Below are 21,078 nucleotides of genomic sequence, written 5' to 3' on the forward strand. Positions count from 1 at the left end.
ATAAGGTGGTGTTTAGTTTGTCTGGAAGCAAGACGTCGTTGTCCGTTATGTGGCTGTTTTTTTGTTGTTGTCCGTGATTGTCTGTAGACCCTGCCACATACATCTTGTGTCTGAGCCGTTGAATTGTGATTCCACCTTGTCCCTGTACTGGCATTTCACTGGTTTGATTTCCTTGCGGAGGGAATAACTACACTGTTTGTATTCGGCCATAATCCCAGTTACCTTTCCATGGATAAATGCGGTGGTTCGCGCGGTCACTTTTGCGCAAATGCCGCCATCTATCCACGGTTTCTGGTTAGGGTAGGTTTTAATAGTCATAGTGGGTACATCTCTTATGCACTTCTTTATAAACTAATTTACCGAATCAGTGTACAAGTCGATATTATTCTGAGTCTACCCGGGAACATGTCCCAGTCCGCGTGATCAAAACAATCTTGAAGCGTGGATCCCGATTGGTCAGACCAGCGTTGAATAGTTCTTAACACGGGTACATCCTGTTTGAGTTTCTGCCTATAGGAGGGGAGGAGAAAAATGGAGTCGTGGTCAGATTTGCCAAAAGGAGGGCGGGGGATGGCCTTGGATGATTCGCGGAAGTTAGAATAGCAGTGATGCAGAGTTTTGCCAGCACGAGTACTACAGTCAATATGCTGATAGAATTTAGGTAGCCTTGTTCTCAAATTTGCTTTGTTAAAATACCCAGCTACAATAAATGCAGCCTCAGGATATATGGTTTCCAGTTTGCATAAAGTCCAGTGAAGTTCCTCGAGGGCCATCGTGGTATTGGTTGAGGGGGGATATACACGGCTGTGACAATAACTGAGAAGAATTCTCTTGGGAGATAATAAGGTCGCATTTGATTGAGGAATTCTAGGTCAGGTGAACAAAAGGACTTGAGTTCCTTTATGTTGTTACAATTACACTATGAGACGTTAATCATGAAACATACACCCCCTCCCTCCTTCTTCCTGGAGAGATGTTTATTCCTGTCGGTGCGACGTACAAAAAATCCAGGTGGCTGTTTCAAATCTGACAGCATATCCCGAGAGAGCCATGTTTCCATGAAACAGAGCATGTTTGTTGTTTACCATTCCTGCGAACTCATGGCTTGGTTTTTGCTCTGACATGCATAGTCAACTGTGGGACTTATATAGACAGGTTGTTTGCCATTCCAAATCATGTCCAACCAATTGAATTTACCACAGGTGGATGCCAATCAAGTTGTAGAAACATCTCAAGGATGATAAATGGAAACAAAATGCACCTCAGCTCAATTTTGAGTCTCATAGCAAAGGTTCTGAATACTTACGTAAATAAGGTAAAAAATAATCAGTTTTTGCTTTTTAATTATGGGGTATTGTGTGTAGATCGATGAGGGAAAAAATGCATTTATTCCATTTAAGAATAAGGCTAACGTAACAAAATGTGTAAAAAGTCAAGGGCTCCGAATACACTGCATGTAGACACTGGTATGGTTGGAGATCATGATAATAATGTAAAAAAAAAATGAACAAGTAAGTGTCCCTTATAATGGTTTGTAGTGCGTCTTACCCTCTGTGCGGGTGCCACGTTGTCAGAGTGGTTGGGGAAGAGCTCCAGTGTGAGGTTGGACTGTTTCAGCAGGTTGGGTAGCAGTTCCATCTGAGAGTCAGAATCCATTGTGGGGAAACTGCTTTCCGATGACTCAGCTATAGGAACAAAACAAGTGAGAACACAGTATGCACCCCAAACAGCACCCTATTCCCTAGATAGTGCACTACTTTTGACCAGGGCCCCTATATAACATTAGTGCACTACTTTTAACCAAGGTTTTGGTCAAAAGTAGTGCACTATATAGGGAATAGGGTGACATTTGAGACACACACACATAGATGAACCCACGCACATAGATGAACCCACGCAACTTCATCAGTCACGGCATAATGTGGCTAAATGTTTTACAACAGAAAAAAGAAAAAGAGTCAATTTTCTTCTGTTTAGTGCCTAATGAATACACCCGTGCTCAATGACTTACTAATACAATTATAAAGCTCTAAAAGAACAATTGTTGATCAAATTAGAGAAAATCAAATTAATTTCAATTTATGTAAAATTCTCCCCACAAAAATAACACTCAAAACATGGGGGATTAAACAGTCAGCCCTGTGCAGACTCTGCAAAGAAGAAACAGAATCAATAGATCATCTCTTTTGGTACTGTCCTTCAGTAGCTCGCTTTGGGAGTCAGGTCCAGAGTGGCTGTTGAGTCATAATGTCTGTGTTCAGATGGACCTACAAACAGTACTGTTAGGAGATCTGAAAAACCACAATCAATCAATGTGAAATATGATTATATTCATCGGTAAATTATTTATTTTTAGGGCAAACTCAATAGAAATAGTACAAATGAAGAGGTTCAAGACCCTCGTAAGACACCACAGTAATATAGAAGGATGTATTGCAAAAGGAAATAGTGAAATGGCAATACTGGGAAAGATGGGTCTGTGGACATCTGAGGGACGGAATTAAGATTAGAGGGATTGGTTGATTTGGCGATGCACTTGGGAGTTCAGTAGAAATAGAAGGCTACATGTGTATATATATTGAATTGGAATGTTTTCCACCAGGTCCTCCAACCAGGGGAAGGGGTGGTAGGGGTAAAAAATAAAAAAGGGGATAAGAAATTATGCAAGTAATGTTATTTTATAGACTAATCTGTCTGCTAGTTTCATAGCTGATCTCCCCCCAAACAACAAAATCCAGATGAAGAGTGGAGGAGAGAAAATAAGATGTGATGATGGATGAGGAGTCCAGGAGGGAAAGTAATAGAGGAAGATAGGAGAAAGGGATGAGGCCCACCGGAGGAGTCTGTGAGCGAGGGAACGACAAAGGCGATCTCGGTCAGGGCGTCGGCGTAGTACAGCACCCGCTTCTCTCCATTGAACACGCCCCCGCCCGTGTCTCCCAGGGTGATAGTATCATCTGTGGGGACAGAAAGGAACTCCCTTACTACTAGGTTTGGGCATTTTAAATATTTTCACTATTCAAATAATATCATTAAATTTTTCCGGATATCCCGACAGTCGAAATACACGTGTGCGAAAAAGAAATATTGTTTGCTGCGCGACACGGCAGAGAGGGTGCTGCTCAGCTTGAGCAGCAAGGCGCCATACTTGCGCTAGTTAGGCAAACTGGTTGCGGCCATAACATCTGGTTGTGCCCGTCTTGAATGCATCAAGAATGTCAAGAAGCTGGTTGAGAAAATGCCAAGAGTGTGCAAAGCTGTCATCAAGGCATAGGGTGGCGACTTTGAAGAATCTCAAATATAAAATAGAATTTTGATTTGTTTACCACTTTTTTGGTTATTACATGGATTCTGTGTTATGTGTTATTTCATAGTTTTGATGTCTTCACTATTATTCTACAATGTAGAGAAAAAAGTGTCCAAACATTTGACCGGTACTGTATAAGGAGCCTGGAGGTGGAACCTAAACAAGTATTTATGCTCTAAGGCAGGAAATGCGTCGGAATAGGGGTGGCATTACTGACTTACTTCAATTAGCAACAAAATCCATAGTTTGCAAGCGACTGTTCACTGGAAGATGTGCAGCGCCATTTTGAGTACTGCAAGCTTGCCCCGTAACAACTCGAGTTCCAGGCAAGGAGCTTCAGTCCCTTGCCATTTGAGTGAAAACTAGCATGATGCACATTGACGAGTTTGATTTTGATTTGTTTAACACTTTTTCAGTTACTACATGATTCCGTATGTGTTATTTCATAGTTTTGATGTCTCACTATTATATATATTTTTGAAAATAGTAAATATAAAGAAAAACCCTTGAATGAGTAAGTGTCCAAACCTTTGACTGGTACTGTATATTCTCAGGTTGGCATGATAACGCCCCCTCCCTCCCTCACCTGGTTGGATGCTGTCTCCATTGTTTTTGTGGTTGTTGATGGACCAGCTAGTGTAGACGCTGCCTGTCCAGCCCGGGTGCTGCCCCACCTCCACGGGCCAGCCCAGCGACATCAGGAACTCCAGAAAGTGATGCTGCACGTTGGCGCTCGACTCCACATTTCTCAGGATCTGGCATTGGACCATAGAGTTAGTTAGAGGCCTCATCATGGATATAACCCATTTTTGCATGGACATTGCCATTGAGAGGATCAACAGGGCAGATTTTCCTATGGATTGGGAGTGATCAGCCAATGATTAGAGCATTGTCTTATACAAATTGGTTGCTATGGTTTGTAAATGTGACCCGTTTCAGGAAACTAGGCGTAGGTCGCAAGTCACGACTTCACATGAGCGCCATTTGAACGTTTAATTTTTTTAAATCAAAATGCGTTTTTTTTCTTTCAGAAATGCCTCAAACATGTGAACTTTCATGTCCCTCAATAACAAAATTGTATGCTGTAAATATCTGTAAATATGAAAACAATTGTTAAATTACGAGCCTTGCTGGTAAACCACAGAAAAAGTCACCAACCTTCCCATTAGCCATGATTGGCTGAGATAATGAGTGGGCTGGACATGCCGAGAGAGGAGTCTATTTGAGCTCAGTTTGTGTTGGTAATCCTGTCAAATGTGGATTTTTTTTAAATGTAGCTGCATGAGTGTTGCTCTCCACTTTCTGGAGGATCGAGTTTTGGAATTAGAGTATGATAGCTAAAGAAAACACCTGTTTCTGGATTACGTCCTCAAACAAAGGGCATTTTTGGCATGGATTCGTGACCATCATGCGTGATGATGTAAGATAGTCTAGCTAGCTACATTTTCAGATATTACACGTTTCTAATTTTTACAAAGTATTTTGTTTAATATGCTTATGTTGTTATTATTCATTGTTGTTTAACTAGCTAACGTTAGCTTGCCGGCTCGTGATGTGTGATATTACACGTTGTTTACCTAGCTAGGTTCATTGTTTACCTAGCTACATGTCTTGAGCTAACGTGTACTGTTAGCTAGCGTTAGCTGGCTGGCTCCCTAGCTAACTTTAAGTGGCTGGCTCATTAGCTAACGTGATGTAATGTGTGTGATCTTACATGTTGTTTACCTAGCTTGGTTAATAATAATTTACCTAGGTAGCTAGCTAGCTACATGTCTTAAGCTAAAGTGTACAACACCCGTTGAATACGGCCGGTGTCAGTAAAGTCGGCAGAAAAGCATAATGAAATTGTTGCCAACAGAGCTGGTTAGGCTGTTTTCATGTTATCCAGAGGTAAACAAATCATCGGCCAGAGCTTCAAGTGTGCGCTCTGAGCGCTTCGAGAACAAAGCGAGATGGGTGGGGCAAAAGCTTAAGAGGGTGTGAACGATACTGAATGGGTGGAGACAAAGAAGAGCTCTCTCACCAAAACACTAAAATACAATTTTCTTAAAAGTGAGTTTACAAGTTTAGAAACTTTCAAAGCAGAATCACTTCCCCATTGTTCCTAAAATATAGTGTATGATATACCATTTTGTAGTTCTGAGTCTCGGCTTTTATCCAATGTAAAAAACAGAAATTCAATGGCTTGAAACTATATCACCGCCATCTAGTGGCCATAATGAATGAATTACAAGATTTTTGTTCAGGACTATTAGCACAAATATTAGCTTTACAACTTTTTTCAAACAAAAAAAGAATAAGAAAATGTACTACTTTAAAATGGAGATAAGACTCAATGGCGCGGCCTGTGCTCTCACAGAAGCCATAATGAGACAGGTACAAAGATGAGTCCTCTAACTAATTCTATGCATGGGACACAGGGACAGACAGTCCATTAACAGAGACGTGAACATGAAATATTTCATTGTCTGTAAATGGTTTTAGATTGTAAAAGTTTTTGGTCAAAATTACAGTTGTATTTTGCTAGTTTTATTAACAAATAGGTTCGAAATGAGAGAGGGAGTCTGCAGATCCACCAATAGACCAGACTCTGGCAACTGTTTTTTTATCCAACCATTTTAGAATAGTTTAGCGTGACCGTCTAGAAGGATTTTCAGAGAAAGTAGACTAATATCAGGGCATGAAAATAGTTCAATCGAGACTTTTGCACTGGTCCGTAACTCTTGGGCCGTGTTCATTAGGGCACACGGTAGCAAAAAGTTAAAAAGTTTTAACAATGGAAAACCAGTTTGACCTTTTTCCTTCTGTTCGTTCCTACTTAACACAACCCTGTTGACACCCTCCTCTTTAACCTCTCACCTCCTGGCTGCTCTTTTGGCCGGCCTTCATGTAGAAGAGGAAGACTGTGTCGCAGGGCCGGCAGGGCAGCAGGTCCAGGTAGCTCATGTCGTCAAAGAAGCCCGGCAACCCAGAGTCCAGTGCAATCAGGTGGGGAGGTAGGCGACTGTTGCCGGGCTCCTGGAAGGCAGGAAACGTCAAGTTAAATGTCATTGGCTGGTTCATCAAGCTATACAATAGGCTTTTCTTGGCTGCTTAATATTGCTGCTGTAACATTGCTGCCACCAGATATGTGTACCATTTTTGGCTAGCCCTCCACCTGTTTGGTGATAATCTGTAATTAATTTAGACGTTTTTACAGAGGATGTTTCAGTTACGCAAATGTTCATCTAACTAAGGTGTTTGGTGCAGTATTGCGCGACGTGTTGTATTATGTAAACAGTTGGCGCTCCTAAGCAGGTCTGTCACACTGTCTATGCTATTGGATAGAGAGCAATCACCGCAGCTGTTCACCCCATGCTAGTGGGCAGATGGACATCGTCAAATCAAAACCCAACCTTCGTTTACCTGTTGTGGAGCATGGACTTTCCAAAATCAGTTTTAGATGAGACTGACTTTATGACCAGAATGATCATATTTACACATTGCAGTCAATTTTGCCACTAGAATAACTGTTTGACTCATATCGATGCCACATAGGCTGTTTTCAAACCTCTCCTCTCATCTCTTTCCCCAGTACCTTGAGTGCCTCCAGTGACAGGAAGCCAAAGTGCGACAGGAAGAGGCGGGCCGTCTGGAACTCCTGCGAGGGAGTCGGGGGCTTGCAGTCCGTTAGCACGTCTGGGAAGCTCTTGCTGCTCCAGCGCTCCTCGCTGCCGTGCTCCAGCATCGTCTCGTACTCGATCTGCTTGGCCATCACACCTCGCAGCTTGTCGTGCTGCATCTCCAGCTGAGAGTGAGGAATGGATGATGGTATCGCCCCTTGACACTTATCAAAGGTCAGTTTGACATTTTTCACCCTCAAAAATGGTTATGATTAGAAGTGGCTGGTCCTAGATCTGTGCCAAAGGTCAATGGGAGAGGATCCTATGGCTGTTGCTCATTCTGATCTTCATCTTATAGTAGTAATGACAAATAGTAGTCATTATTGTAGATACCCCCCCAAAAAAGAGTACTGTGTCATTGCATACATCCACCGAAATGCACCCATACACAGACAATCCCCTCCTCAAAGCACCTCACAAAACATCAAACACCCACAACCACTCACCTGACATGAATGAACCATCAATGCAGACAAACCTCCTTAAAACACCCAATAAACTCACAAAATCAATACAGTGCGCACCCAATCCCAACACCTTTTCGCTCCCACGGTCATAGTCAAACTGGAAAATACTGAGGAGTAACCAATATCAGCTGGCTCTGATAAAGAGCAAAAGGTTTGGTGGTAGGTGATGTTAGTGAATCATGTCACGTTTTGTGTGTGAGGACAACTCGCGTCCGGATCACTGTACATCAGTGTAGTAGCTATGTGTCATGAAGTGTTTGGCTTGTCAGTTGAGAATATATTTTTTTATTTCTTTCAGGCAGACACTTGTTCATTGAAGTGGACAAGTTCACAGAGAATGATAGCCTACATTTTGTTGAACATTAAATGAGCTAGTTGTCCTAGTTGTGCAAAGTGGATTCAGGTGTCCCATCACTCCTATGGGGCCAAAGCGGTGCTGATCTTAGATCTGTTTTTAGTAAATAATACATAACAGGGGGGACCTTGATTCTAGATAAGCACTCCTATTTTGAGTCACTTTGTAAATACAGGAAATGGCTGATGCAAACACCACCTCCACGCTACAATACAATTCTCATTAGGGCAATGGAGACATTATTCTAATAAGGATGGACAAACAATGCCAGCCTACCTCCTTGTCTACAATATCGTGTAGGTCCGGAATGCTCAGGTCTGCTTTCACAAATGGAATTTTGTCCACTTCTTCTGGGAAGGGTCTGTGTTTGACGTTCAACCGGATCCCCACATTATTTTTGGGAGTGGGCCGACTCTCTGGGATAAACACCTGCTACAGAGAGGAGCGAGAGAGACAGAGAAGGGGGGGATACTTCTGATGAGATACAGACCCCTGGGAAAGGAACTGGAAAAACTCAGCAAGAAACATGGACTGACATGTGATCATTTAGCATTGTTAAAGGTCTACGATAAGCATCTGATGAATATCAATTCCCTGATGCAGACATTTTTCCCCAAATAGATCTGGAACCAGCAATCATAGTTAACATTGAATGAGATTAGAGATCATTTGTTCATTACAGCAATGTGAAAACCTGGTTCCTAACAATGGGGTTGCTAGTTAATAAGACATCAATGTGAACCTTGACACTAATAGAAATGTGCTAAAACATACTAACATAATTCATATAAAGGGTTAACTACGGTGTGTGTTACCTTGTGACTGGCGAGTAATAGAAATGTACGGAAACATATCAAGACAACAAATCTAAAGGGTTAACTAAAGTGTGCGTGTTACCTTCTGGCTGGCACGGGCCCCCCTGGGTTGGTGGAAGAGCTGCATGGTCCAGGCGTGTCTCCCAGACATCCCCCTTATCAACATGGTCACGGATGGACAGGGATCTGCTGAGACACACACACACACACACACACACACACACACACACACACACACACACACACACACACACACACACACACAGCAACCAGGTCAACAAGGTTGTGTTCATTAGGCACAAAACAGAAGACATTGGACATGTCCAATGAGAAACTCCAATTTTCCTTTTATAGTGCAAAACCACTTTTAAACGTTTAAAATTTTAATAAACATGAGGATGATGACTGAAAACATGTGGTTGATGACTGATAACATGCGGATGACGACTGTCAAAATGGTTCTGGGATAACACGTGAAGGATTGCCAATAATATGTCAAAAATATTTGTTGAAGTGGATTTGGGATAACATAACTGACTCTGTTCGTTGCCCAGCGGCTGCTCCAGCATGGCCAGGATGACAGAGTTGTCCAGGACAAAGTAGCGGAAGTTCTTGCGGCTGGTAGAGGTCAGCCTGGAGTACTTGATCAGGGTGTCCTCGTTCAGCAGGCTGCAGGGGGAGGCGGGGCCACTGGGCGACGGGAACGCCCCCAGGACCTGCATTATGCTGACAGGGACAGAGATGCTGTGCATTCAAAATATATACGAGGCAGGAATCGCCGCTATAAAACATTCCAAAAGCAGAATTGTATGAGTATGAATAAAAATAGCAACCCTGAACTAAGGGGATAAGAATACAGGTTTGGTCAAATGAAAAAATATGAATGGTTGAAAAGAACTTAAAGCTACAGTATGCATTTGGTACATACATTTTTTAAAACTTTTAAATTAATAATATATAGCCATAGATTCTTGAAAAAATATAACTTATAATTGCCTCATGAGCTTAGTTCAACTGTCTTACCCAAACAGAACCCAAAATACACTGCTCAAAAAAATAAAGGGAACACTTAAACAACACAATGTAACTCCAAGTCAATCACACTTCTGTGAAATCAAACTGTCCATTTAGGAAGCAACACTGATTGACAATACATTTCACATGCTGTTGTGCAAATGGAATAGACAACAGGTGGAAATTATAGGAAATTAGCAAGACACCCCCAATAAAGGAGTGGTTCTGCAGGTGGTGACCACAGACCACTTCTCAGTTCCTATGCTTCCTGGCTGATGTTTTGGTCACTTTTGAATGCTGGCGGTGCTTTCACTCTAGTGGTAATATGAGTCTACAACCCACACAAGTGGCTCAGGTAGTGCAGCTCATCCAGGATGGCACATCAATGCGAGCTGTGGCAAGAAGGTTTGCTGTGTCTGTCAGCATAGTGTCCAGAGCATGGAGGAGGAGGCCGTAGGAGGGCAACAACCCAGCACCAGGACCGCTACATCCGCCTTTGTGCAAGGAGGAGCAGGAGTAGCACTGCCAGAGCCCTGCAAAATGACCTCCAGCAGGCCACAAATGTGCATGTGTCTGCTCAAACGGTCAGAAACAGACTCCATGAGGGTGGTATGAGGGCCCGACGTCCACAGGTGGGGGTTGTGCTTACAGCCCAACACCGTGCAGGACGTTTGGCATTTGCCAGAGAACACCAAGATTGACAAATTCGCCACTGCAGCCCTGTGCTCTTCACAGATGAAAGCAGGTTCACACTGAGCAAATGTGACAGACGTGACAGAGTCTGGAGACGCCGTGGAGAACGTTCTGCTGCCTACAACATCCTCCAGCATGACCAGTTTGGCGGTGGGTCAGTCATGGTGTGGGGTGGCATTTCTTTAGGGAGCCGCACAGCCCTCCATGTGCTCTGCCAGAGGTAGCCTGACTGCCATTAGGTACCGAGATGAGATCCTCAGACCCCTTGTGAGACCATATGCTGGTGCGGTTGGCCCAGGGTTCCTCCTAATGAAAGACAATGCTAGACCTCATGTGGCTGGAGAGTGTCAGCAGTTCCTGCAAGAGGAAGGCATTGATGCTATGGACTGGCCCGCCCGTTCCCCAGACCTGAATCCAATTGAGCACATCTGGGACATCATGTCTCGCTCCATCCACCAACGTTGCACCACAGACTGTCCAGGAGATGGCCCAGGCGTTGTAGGGAGGTCATACAGGCACGTGGAGGCCACACACACTACTGAGCCTCATTTTGACTTGTTTTAAGGACATTACATCAAAGTTGGATCAGCCTGTAGTGTGGTTTTCCACTAATTTTGAGTGTGACTCCAAACCCAGACCTCCATGGGTTGATAAATTTGATTTCCATTGATAATTTTTGTGTGATTTTGTTGTCAGCACATTCAACTATGTAAAGAAAAAAGTATTTAATAAGAATATTTCATTCATTCAGATCTAGGATGTGTTATTTTAGTGTTCCCTTTATGTTTTTGAGCAGTGTATAAAGAAACATATCACATTTACATACGTTTTCAGACACTTTACTCAGTACTTCGTTGAAGCACCTTTGGCAGTGATTACAGCCTCGAGTCTTCTTGGATTTGACCGTACAAGCTTGGCACACCTGTATATGGGGAGTTTCTCCCATTCTTCATCTGCAGATCCTCTCAAGCTCTGTAACTCACTGCCTGTAGCAGCAAACCATTTTCATTAACTGGTAGGTGTACCTAATGAACTCAACACTGTATATATTACATGCGTTTTATGATAAGGAAATGTGAAGTGCACATCAAAGTTGTATTTATTATTATCCATTAACGTCTCATCTTTCAAAATACATAGTCCTCTTAATTTACAGCATTTCCCTCAAAAACAATTTAAGAAGTTGGCCAATTAGCAGGAGGGATGGGGGCAACTTCTTGTCCCGTGCGGTGCTCAAGTTCCCGAACGGCTGTCAGTCAAAACCTATACAGCGCTGTGAAGCAGAGACAGCAAGCTCTGACGTCATAGCATGTTACTGTGCAGCCACTGCGTTCCAATTTAGGCGCTTATCAGTGTCCAAATCTGCTATTTTCAACCCATATACGGGAACAAGTGTAAAGGGCTACGGGGCAATCAGCAACAATTGGGCTGGAGAAATGTAACCTCAAATTCATGGAGCTATGGATGCAAAGAGTGGTGAACAATGAGATCAAAAGTATAGTTTAAAAGATGTTTTGGGCTATACATGCTGTAAAGATGTAGTGTCCCCAAGACACATCTTCGTACTATTTGGGACTGAGCCTTCTGTTCCCTTGCCTATGGAATGCTCTATCTGACCACCAATCTGAACTTCAAAACACATTTCTATAGACTCCCTTTCTTATAGTCCTAATATGGACAGTCCTTTTAGCACATAGCCTACAAATATTTTAAATACAAGTGCATCGGTCCGCAGATCCCGAACCGATCCGAATGTATCATTCATCGGCCAGAAAATCGATTCAAACATTATGAATCACCGGTTCACTAAAAGGTTTTGTTCATATTACATTCTACCTTCTGAAATGACCTTATTTTGTGACAACTGATACGTCCTGTCGAACTGCATGTAACGGTGTTGACAGTCATTGATCTACAAGTCATTTTGCATGCCGAACGACCCCACGCACGATCAGTAACTTCGTCAAACTATGCACTGTGCCCAGTCTTACGCGCTGACCAACCCGAGATAGGCGGCTTGCTTCTAATCTTGCACATCTGTGCGGCAGCTTCAGCATTCAAATGCTAAAATGGCTTGCATGATATTAGGCTTTATTAGTTGAGTGACAACCTATGTAATTTGCTAGGTTATTATCTATGCGCTGTTGAAAACAGTGTTTTACCGGAATAAAAGTAAGCTAAAAGAGACAACTCTCACCTGGCTATACCTGCTGAACGGGGCAGGTAAACATTTCATTTTGATCAGGTTCACCATCAGCAATAGTTTTAGTAGTTTCTCTTTAAACAATCAGTGTACACTGAGTATATAAAACATTAATAACACCTTCTCTTTCCATGACAGACTGAGCAGGTGAATCCAGGTGAAAGCTATGATCCCTTACTGATGTCACTTGTTAAATCCATTTCAAAATCAGTGTAGATGAAGGGGAGGAGACAGGTTAAAGAAGGATTTTTAAGCCTTGAAACAAGGATTGTGTATGTGTGCCATTCAGAGGGTGAATGGGCAAGACAAAATATTCAAGTGCCCTTAAAATGGGGTATGGTAGTAAGTGCCAGGCTCATCAGTCTGTATCGAGAACTGCAACGCTGCTGGGTAAAAAAAGAAAAAAAAAAGAAGAAGGTTTTGCATCACATCGATTCTTTCTCTAATCAAACCGAATCGTTTCAAACTAAAACTTATTGTTTCTGTATTGGAGCCCATGTATCTAGATGTGTATCAAATCTTCTTGAAAGGAGAAGATGCACATCACTACTAGTAGGGCCCTATAAAATCCATCACATTTTTCCCAATTGCTGTTTTCCGCTCTCTCTCTCAAAAATGTGTTTTATAGAGAATTGTAACTAGTTGTTTTTCAAAACAATGCTTGAGCCCACTTTTGAGGTCTGGGAGAAATAAAATTAAAATACTATCATTCTTGGGTGTAGTAACCTTTTAATTCCAGTGTGCACCAACAAGAGTGTTTTTTAGCAGTGTTTTGCATACATGTGAGGGTAGAGTTTGCAAAACAAATACCCACTGGATTGATATGTAACTTTCAAAATACAGAATATGGGGTTGATTTCTGTATTTTGAGAAAACCTTTCCATCTACCAGAAGACTTTTCATTAGCATCATCGCTAATGACAACACAGTGGTAGATCCGCACATACACAGACAAGGAATTCTCATTGTCTCTTCAGATATTTGCAGGAAATACGAATCACTGATGCATTCTGTTCATGTCTTATGATAAACTGTGTTACTAAATTCAATCCCCTGCTAAGTTCAATGGGTATGTGAAATCCGTTTTAATATCTGGGTTCAGTGATTCCGTCCACGTTCTCCATATTGTAGAATTTATAGGGCAATATACTAGCTTAAAGGACAACTTCTAAATGTTATGCAATGAAATCAGCTAAATATATCCACATTTGCACTTTAGTAACCACATTGTGGGCCTGTAATTACAATACATAAATCATGATGGATTATTACGAATATCAACTTGTTGAATGTGTGCCAATGAAAGCATCCTGCGTTCCATGGATAAGTTATATTCTTCAAGAATCAATGGCTTTAAATCATTAAAAGTAAAAACAAAATTGGATATACCAACCACAGATTGCCCCTTTAAGAGAGAGCAAAAGACAATGAATCTTTCCCTAAGAAACGTAACTGTATATTCCCATTACTCCTGTCAGGTGGCACTCACCATGACAGGGTGGCCTCGGCAGCATCCTTCACCCTCATGGAGGCCGGATTGTGCTCCTTGTCCCCTTTGTACCGCACTTCCTGGTCACTGGTCTTAGACTTGCTGCCCGATATTCCCAGCTCCACGATCTCCAGCACCTCTATCAAACAGTCCTGCAACAAAACACTATGTAATTGCATGGCACAAAAGTCAGAAGGTGAGTTTAGTCTTTAGAGAGCTCAGCTCATAAGGCAGAGAATAATGATGATAAAATAGTAAATCATGACATTATGTCAATGGAGGATATTTGACCATTTGAATGATGAATGATTCAAAGGGAAGATTTGACCCACACCTCAAAGGTCGATATTTGCATCCATAGTATTTAGTAGCAGCAGCGTAGTCCAAGGGGTGAATCTTAACTTCCCTTTAAGTCTAATTTCCACCGTCATACATTGAAATCAATGAGAGACTAAGTGAAAAATCGACATAAATGGAAGTTAAGATTCACCACCACATGCTTAGATGGACAGAACAGTAAGACTAGCAGGCAGTTCTGTAGGTAGAAAGCAGGTGGTGTTGTTGTTCCCCTACCTTTTCATTGAGCATGTCGGGGTGCTCTGTCAGCCACACACACAGGCACTGGAAGGCCGCCACGATCATAGAGTGCAGGTCTCGGGAGTGGAGGGGGGCCGGTCGGCTGCACTGATACACGATATAACTGCACACCGAGCTGACTGCACGTTTACGGTCCGCAGACTCCACACTCGCCCTCACCTGAGGAAGAGGGAGATACAGCAGGGATCAGTGAACTACGACTGGTTCTTTTTCGCTTTATTGCCTACTCCTTCATATTCATTGCAGCACTTGTGTTCATTTTCGTAGCCTTTCCATATGTCCCACCACCCTATAGGAAGTAGAAATTCCTTTGGTCTCTACCGAGTTAGATAAATCAGCTTTTAGTTTTTTTGCATCTTATTTGTGGAACAATCTTCAAAATGTTCTTAAATTTGACATTTTGGTGCCTCGAGGGAAATTCAGAAAGCAGATTGAGGACCTTACTACTGAATGTCTTAATTTTTTGACTGCTTTTCTTTCTGCTTGAAATTTGTAATTATATTGATGTGTGTATTTCCTGTAATTTATGTAATTCTGTAAAAGAGACCTTGGTTCAAATGTTGCAAACCCTAAAGGAAATATGCATGTCCACCTACCTGAAACACTCATTCTTGATCCTGTGGCAAGACGTTTTAAAATGTTGCGTGCCTTAATGAACAAGACCCTGGGGGCTCTTACCTTGGCTAGGCCGGCCAGCAGCTCCAGGGCGGCCAGGGAGATGCTCATGTCGGGCCTCCACTGGGAGTTGAGCCTCTGGGTGACCAGGTGGATGCTGCGGATCAGTAGACCGGCGGCTGTATCTGTGTGGAGAGCTAGGGATATGACACCCCCAGATGACGACACCATACCACGTCACGCCACAAGCAGAGAAGGAGAGCTGGGGTTAGTAACTACCGGACCAGGCAGAACACGTCTAATAAGCATCAGATACACAGCAATCGGCATGTCGAGCAGTACTGTATGAGGACAAACAGGTACACTCAAAACATTGGAAATTGAAGTAATGGCTTTTTTTGTTCGGTATGAGGTTAGATATTGTGGTTGGATAAACAGGATTGGGGGTCAAATTCAGTTTTCAACTCATTGAAATCTAAAAATCCTCATTAGAAATGTTAAATTCGTGAATTCACACCAACACTGGTATAAACCATGTCCAACCGTGCATGTTGCCAATAAAGTGGTAGCCAAAACTTGGGACAATTTTATCGACCAAGAACATGCATCTTTACAAAAAAATAAATAATAATAATCAAAGAATCAACAAATAGTGTTGCATGTAAGTGTTTCAATTGTCTTTCAGACGCGTCAGTGTTAAAATGAAGATGGACAAACACTTAACATTTCAACAAAGTTTGTAGAAGATTCTGTTTGAAATGAACTTGTCAGAGAACACAAGAAATTGCAGTACAACTGCTGCACACAAGAGAGAGCCTGCATTTAGTGGATTGTCAGCATTTTTGCCCATTATCTACTTATTTTATAATATATTTGCAGCCAGTCAGTGGGAATAACATGGGATGAATCTCAATTGTATATGTGCTTGATTCCTCGTGTCCTCACCACCTACTCAAAATGCATTGGAGGAGAAGATCCTAGGGATGGAACCTCAGATCTTCTGCTCCAATGTGCTTTGAGAAGGAGACAAGCAAGGATTATGTGAGGAATCAAAGAAATACTTAAACATTCAACTCCAGGTCTTGGTTCATAGTCCAACTCCCATAAAACGACATGCATATGCTGAATACCATAACGCATGCAGTTAAAGATGACGTTAATGAACAAGTTGCACACACTGTATAGGGAGGAAATCTAGCAAGTGACAATACACGCAACTGTCTCCATTCTGATAACAGTAGTATAGTATCATTCAAATGACACGGCATCACTGCAAATATGAGAATAATAATGCATTTTTGGTTCATCATGGAATCACCTTTAGTCAACGTCATACATGTCCACTATACAATTAAAGCATGGCTGACCGGAATGAAAAAGGTGAAAACACAGTGTCAACATTCAAAACTCCAAAAATATTTCTGACTTTACATTGCGCACGTCTAGCTTGTTACACTAGTCAAGAAAGGCCTCATCTTCAGAGCTACTAACAAGGAAGGGCTGACAGTTGGTTGATTTTTGGCACACCTAGGTCCAAATATAATTTGTTAACCTTTTAAGATTATTCAGGTGCGCATGATTGAACTTCCCTGGGACAATTTTGCCAATTAACCCAGGTCAGGATTTTGGAAAAAGGGCTCATGAGTGCATCCTCGAAGGGGCTCACCGTAGTCTCTGAGGAGGGCCTGGGCGGGCCTCTCGCTGTCGGGGGTGGTGGCCTCAGAGCTGCCCCCGCTGGCGTTGCTGATGCCACTGTTGTTCCTGCTGTGGCTTTTAGCCAGAACATGGCTGCCATCCACACTGCCCTATTGGGGTGGCATTAGAATGTTCAGGGGTCATAGTCTGCTCAGATGATTAAAAGGGATATTTGCATCAAAAAGCATTTTGTTCATAAGTCCACTATTAATATGGTCCCCTAAACCTTTTTGGGGATAAACAGTGGACTAATGAACAAAATAAATGTAAAAAGATGTTTGAGTAAAATATCCTTTAAATACTGATTTATTGATGACCTCTTGCCAGGTTGCCCCCATAAGAGGTTTCTAACCTCAAGGGTCTTCCATTGTTCAATAAAGGTCACATCTCTTTTTTTAACGATCTCTCTTAGCTACACGTGTAGTTAAGTTTACTGTATTTACACATTTCTTTCTAGTTGAGTGAGCGCTTCTACAGCGTGGAGTACAAAATTATTAGTTCTTACCACCTCCGCTTGGGCACCGATGGACTCCAGGAGAGCAGAGTCTTGGACAATGTTGAGCATGGCACCTGTACAGAAAAAAGGCCTTTAGTCATTCCATTGTAGTTATGTAATAGTTATTACAATTCATTGATTCTGTATTACTTAAAAGAGAAAGATGCCAAAAGACAAAATAATACATTTCATGTATAACACAGTTTTCAGTGTAAACAATCAAAGTAAAAGAAATTGCTGCAGATAAAATTGAGATCAACTTAACCCAGGATCATCTGCGTATTGGTGGGGTCCGTCTCCGTCTGTAGCGCTCCTATTAGGATGTTGACCAATCGCAGCTTGAAGGAGAGGAAGGTGACGGCCTTGTCGTGCAGCGAGTTGTCATCATTGCTAAACTTGCCCTCCATGAGCACCTGGAACATACAAATAATACACAAGGGTCCGTCTTGTGACCTTTGCATTTAGGCGACCTCAGAACTACAGGGCATTGCAAATGATCAACTAAAACAGAGTCAGAACAAAACACTAACGTTGTGATAAGTCCAAGTCCATCTATACGCCTCAATCGAAATTGAATGTTAAATATAAAAGCTATATAATTTCCTCATTTCATGCTAATATTTTCCATGTATTTAGGGTTGATATGAAGCATATTAGAGGTCTCTACACAACCGATGGTGTGATTCTAATTTCAATTTTGAAGTGTGATGTCCCTTTAAACTCTCTTTAACAGGTTTACCTCTGACTTGACCTTGCCAAAGTGGTGTGGCAGAGGCAGCATGGACAACAGGATGTTAATGGAGGCTCTCCTCAGGTCAGTGGGGTTCACGTATGTCTTAAACTTTGACAGCTCTCTGGGGGGAGGAAAGAACAAGTTAACTTAACTCAAATGTCAAACATTCAAAAGATACAGCAGTCAGATACCATGTTTAACCAACACCAAGCGTACACTGATAAAACTCCTCAAGCAAATGCTTACATTTACATTTGAGCTTGTTTTAAGCATATACCGTTTTTTAATGTTAATTTCTGGGCATTTCGATTGCGTGACAGTAAGAGACAAACATACAAAAGGCGGCATACTTCACCCTAAGGGCTAAAAAAAGTCCATTCTGGTCAAAACCGCATTCCTTATGCATGCAGATGTCCTTAACACAGAAATAGAAAGACCATTTGACTTGAACTGTCTTTCAAACATCATAAGACTAATTAGACAAGGTACATTTCTGTGTGCTTGCGTCAGCTGTACAAGCAGCAGTGATGTCACGATACCAGAATTGTGCTTCAATACTGATACCAGGTTAAGTATCATGATACTCGATAACAAAACTACACCACAGCAAAAATAAATGCTTATTAGCCAAAGGTTGGCATGCTGTCTCTCTATATGTAGCTATTAATTGGCTACATTTGGTCATTATGGTGTGTATTAAACATCTGTATAATATTCAGCATTACTATATTCTTTAGAATTGTATTAATTCCATACATTTTTGTGTCAAATTACATTGCCCTTTAATAAGATATATATTTTTTTAAATGTCAACTTTATATTCATCATCTCCAGCACCACCCTAACATCAACATATGTGAAAATAGAATATTTATGTTTTGTAATAAAGATTGTGGATAAGTGATTCCAATGACATCAACCAATTAGTAGGCAATGCCTACTCAAAATTGGTTAAAATCACATGCACACCAATGATGTCAACGGAAACATTTTGCTCTGTCAAAATAGGGCTCCAGAATTATCTGAATATTTTGTTCAATAGAGATGAATTTGCTTATATCTTTATGGGCACCGATATCATAGGCTAATTTATTTGGGGCCAATTCACCACATGAGTAAGTGGAAACTAAAAACACATTAACTGTATCGCTAACGCTAAACATAATACCCACTGCTGGTAGCCATGTATTGATCTAACAGAAAATGAAAGGTCTTAAAACTTTTCAGTTGTAGCCTACTACCCAATGAGTCCTATGGACTTGCAAAGGCTGCTGCATATTTCGAAGCCATATCAAATATCTTGGTTGTAAAATAGTCCCTATAGAGCTAAATACAGTGACAACAGTAGTTGCTTCCAAAGCTGTATTTTTTTCCTCCAAAAGGATTTTGAACTGTCATAGCCTACAAATGCAGTGGGGGGAGAGGAAGAGAGTGGCACTCATCACAGCAGCAGGCCTGAGTGAAACAGCCGCAGGGCAGAGACTTTCATTACAGGAATCATAAGGATAACGCACATTACTGTTTGACCAAATCATGGTTTTAGCCTCCTAAAATAATAGAACGTTTGAAGTGAGGTGACCATGTAGAATGTGCAGCTCGCGCCGATGCGACCAATTATAAAACATTTAACTCGCACAGCCAAGTTAAACGGTCGCAAAATACAACTTTATTGTCACTGTCTGGAGCCCAGCCTCCTGATGACCTGGATGGAATCATGTGATCCTTCCTTAACCCATACGGGTTTCAGCCCATTCTAAAAATGTATTTTGGGAACTAGAGTCCTCTGTCCATCTCTATGATCTGGCTACAGTAGCCAAGACGAATGCTAAGCGTCTTTCTGGAGCCTATTCCTAAGTTGCTAATATATTAATAATTGAAAGTGTTGCTAGTCTGGACAGATCCTGTGTGCTGTGTTGAATGCATCAACTCATGTACTGCTTATTAAATTGTGACTCGCGTGATGGCGTTTGAATGAATGGCCAATCATATTGCTCAATTATAGCTTTTTCCAAGTGTAATCTAAACAATGCAGTGCTGACCAGGAAGCGACACTAGCAGTTTTCTATGGCAGATTGTGACAGAGCACATAAATGTCTAACTAGAACACCAAATGTGCTGAAACATTACTGGCCTGGTCGACAAATTACTAGACAGACTTTATCCTGTCATTCAGTGTATGGCGTTTGACATTTAATAGAAGAACCGAAAGTAACAAATCTTGTACCGAGCCGTTTGTTGTAATATCGTTTCTTACAAGCAGTACAAGTGGTGTCAGCGCAGGAGAGTGCAGAATAATGAGAAGTATGGGGAATAAGTGTTCTTTCAGCAAGCACACCAAATATAGACGGTGCATTCCTCACCGGTCAGGGAGGACGTTCTCCAGGGCTGAGATGAAGTAGGGGACCACCACATTGATGCCCTTAATATCGGAGCAGAAGAGGGCTGAGGAGTTGAGGATGATGCTGGCCAGCACCGGTCGGCAGATGTAGTCGGAGATCTGGAGGCCCTGGATCAGAACCATGTAGAACCTGGGGGAGGAAAGAGACTGGAGGAGTCAGTCTGAAGCTAGAACACGTGCATGGAAAAGCTGTGGAAAAGGGGAACACAGATTTAGAAACGTCATAGTAGTCTGGTTAGCCATTTGCAAGTAGTCTGGGTAGCCATTTGATTAGATGTTCAGTAGTCTTATGGCTTGGGGGTAGAAGCCGTTTAGAAGCCTCTTGGACTTAGACTTGGCTCGCCGGTACCACCTCCCGTGCGGGAGCAGAGAGAACGGTTTATGACTAAGGTGGCTGGAGTCTGACATTTTTAGGGCCTTCCTCTGACACCGCCTAATATAGAGGTCCTGGAAGGCAGGAAGCTTGGCCCCAGTGATGTACTGAGCTGTACGCACAACCCTTTGTAGTGCTTTGCAGTCAGAGGCTGAACAGTTGCCAT

The 21,078-nt window shown here is 42.0% G+C and overlaps 1 protein-coding gene across 8 annotated transcripts in view; it reads right to left on the reverse strand.

Annotated features, from left to right (window-relative positions):
- Positions 1 to 21,078, reverse strand: part of LOC112267286 (ral GTPase-activating protein subunit beta-like) — a 69,255-nt gene that overhangs the window by 8,586 nt on the left and 39,591 nt on the right. For 3 of the 8 annotated variants that reach the window (XR_006079264.1, XR_006079263.1, XM_042300701.1), the window contains exons 11-26: positions 20,502 to 20,669; positions 18,148 to 18,262; positions 17,674 to 17,821; positions 17,418 to 17,482; positions 16,884 to 17,022; positions 15,281 to 15,414; positions 14,579 to 14,761; positions 14,006 to 14,157; positions 9,145 to 9,332; positions 8,689 to 8,795; positions 8,068 to 8,223; positions 6,885 to 7,094; positions 6,167 to 6,325; positions 3,894 to 4,062; positions 2,835 to 2,957; positions 1,549 to 1,685 (exon numbers count right to left, since the gene is read on the reverse strand). Coding sequence is in view for 6 of the 8 variants with exons in the window: in XM_042300701.1 (XP_042156635.1) it covers positions 1,549 to 1,685; positions 2,835 to 2,957; positions 3,894 to 4,062; positions 6,167 to 6,325; positions 6,885 to 7,094; positions 8,068 to 8,223; positions 8,689 to 8,795; positions 9,145 to 9,332; positions 14,006 to 14,157; positions 14,579 to 14,761; positions 15,281 to 15,414; positions 16,884 to 17,022; positions 17,418 to 17,482; positions 17,674 to 17,821; positions 18,148 to 18,262; positions 20,502 to 20,669 (2,353 nt within the window). In the remaining 2 variants the exon portion in view is untranslated. The remainder of the gene's footprint in view (positions 1 to 1,548; positions 1,686 to 2,834; positions 2,958 to 3,893; positions 4,063 to 6,166; positions 6,326 to 6,884; positions 7,095 to 8,067; positions 8,224 to 8,688; positions 8,796 to 9,144; positions 9,333 to 14,005; positions 14,158 to 14,578; positions 14,762 to 15,280; positions 15,415 to 16,883; positions 17,023 to 17,417; positions 17,483 to 17,673; positions 17,822 to 18,147; positions 18,263 to 20,501; positions 20,670 to 21,078) is intronic. The other 5 variants (XM_024445554.2, XM_042300706.1, XM_042300705.1 and 2 more) reach the window with 5 other exon arrangements.

The sequence above is a fragment of the Oncorhynchus tshawytscha genome, linkage group LG02, assembly GCF_018296145.1.
Source record: "Oncorhynchus tshawytscha isolate Ot180627B linkage group LG02, Otsh_v2.0, whole genome shotgun sequence".
Lineage (NCBI taxonomy): Eukaryota > Metazoa > Chordata > Actinopteri > Salmoniformes > Salmonidae > Oncorhynchus > Oncorhynchus tshawytscha.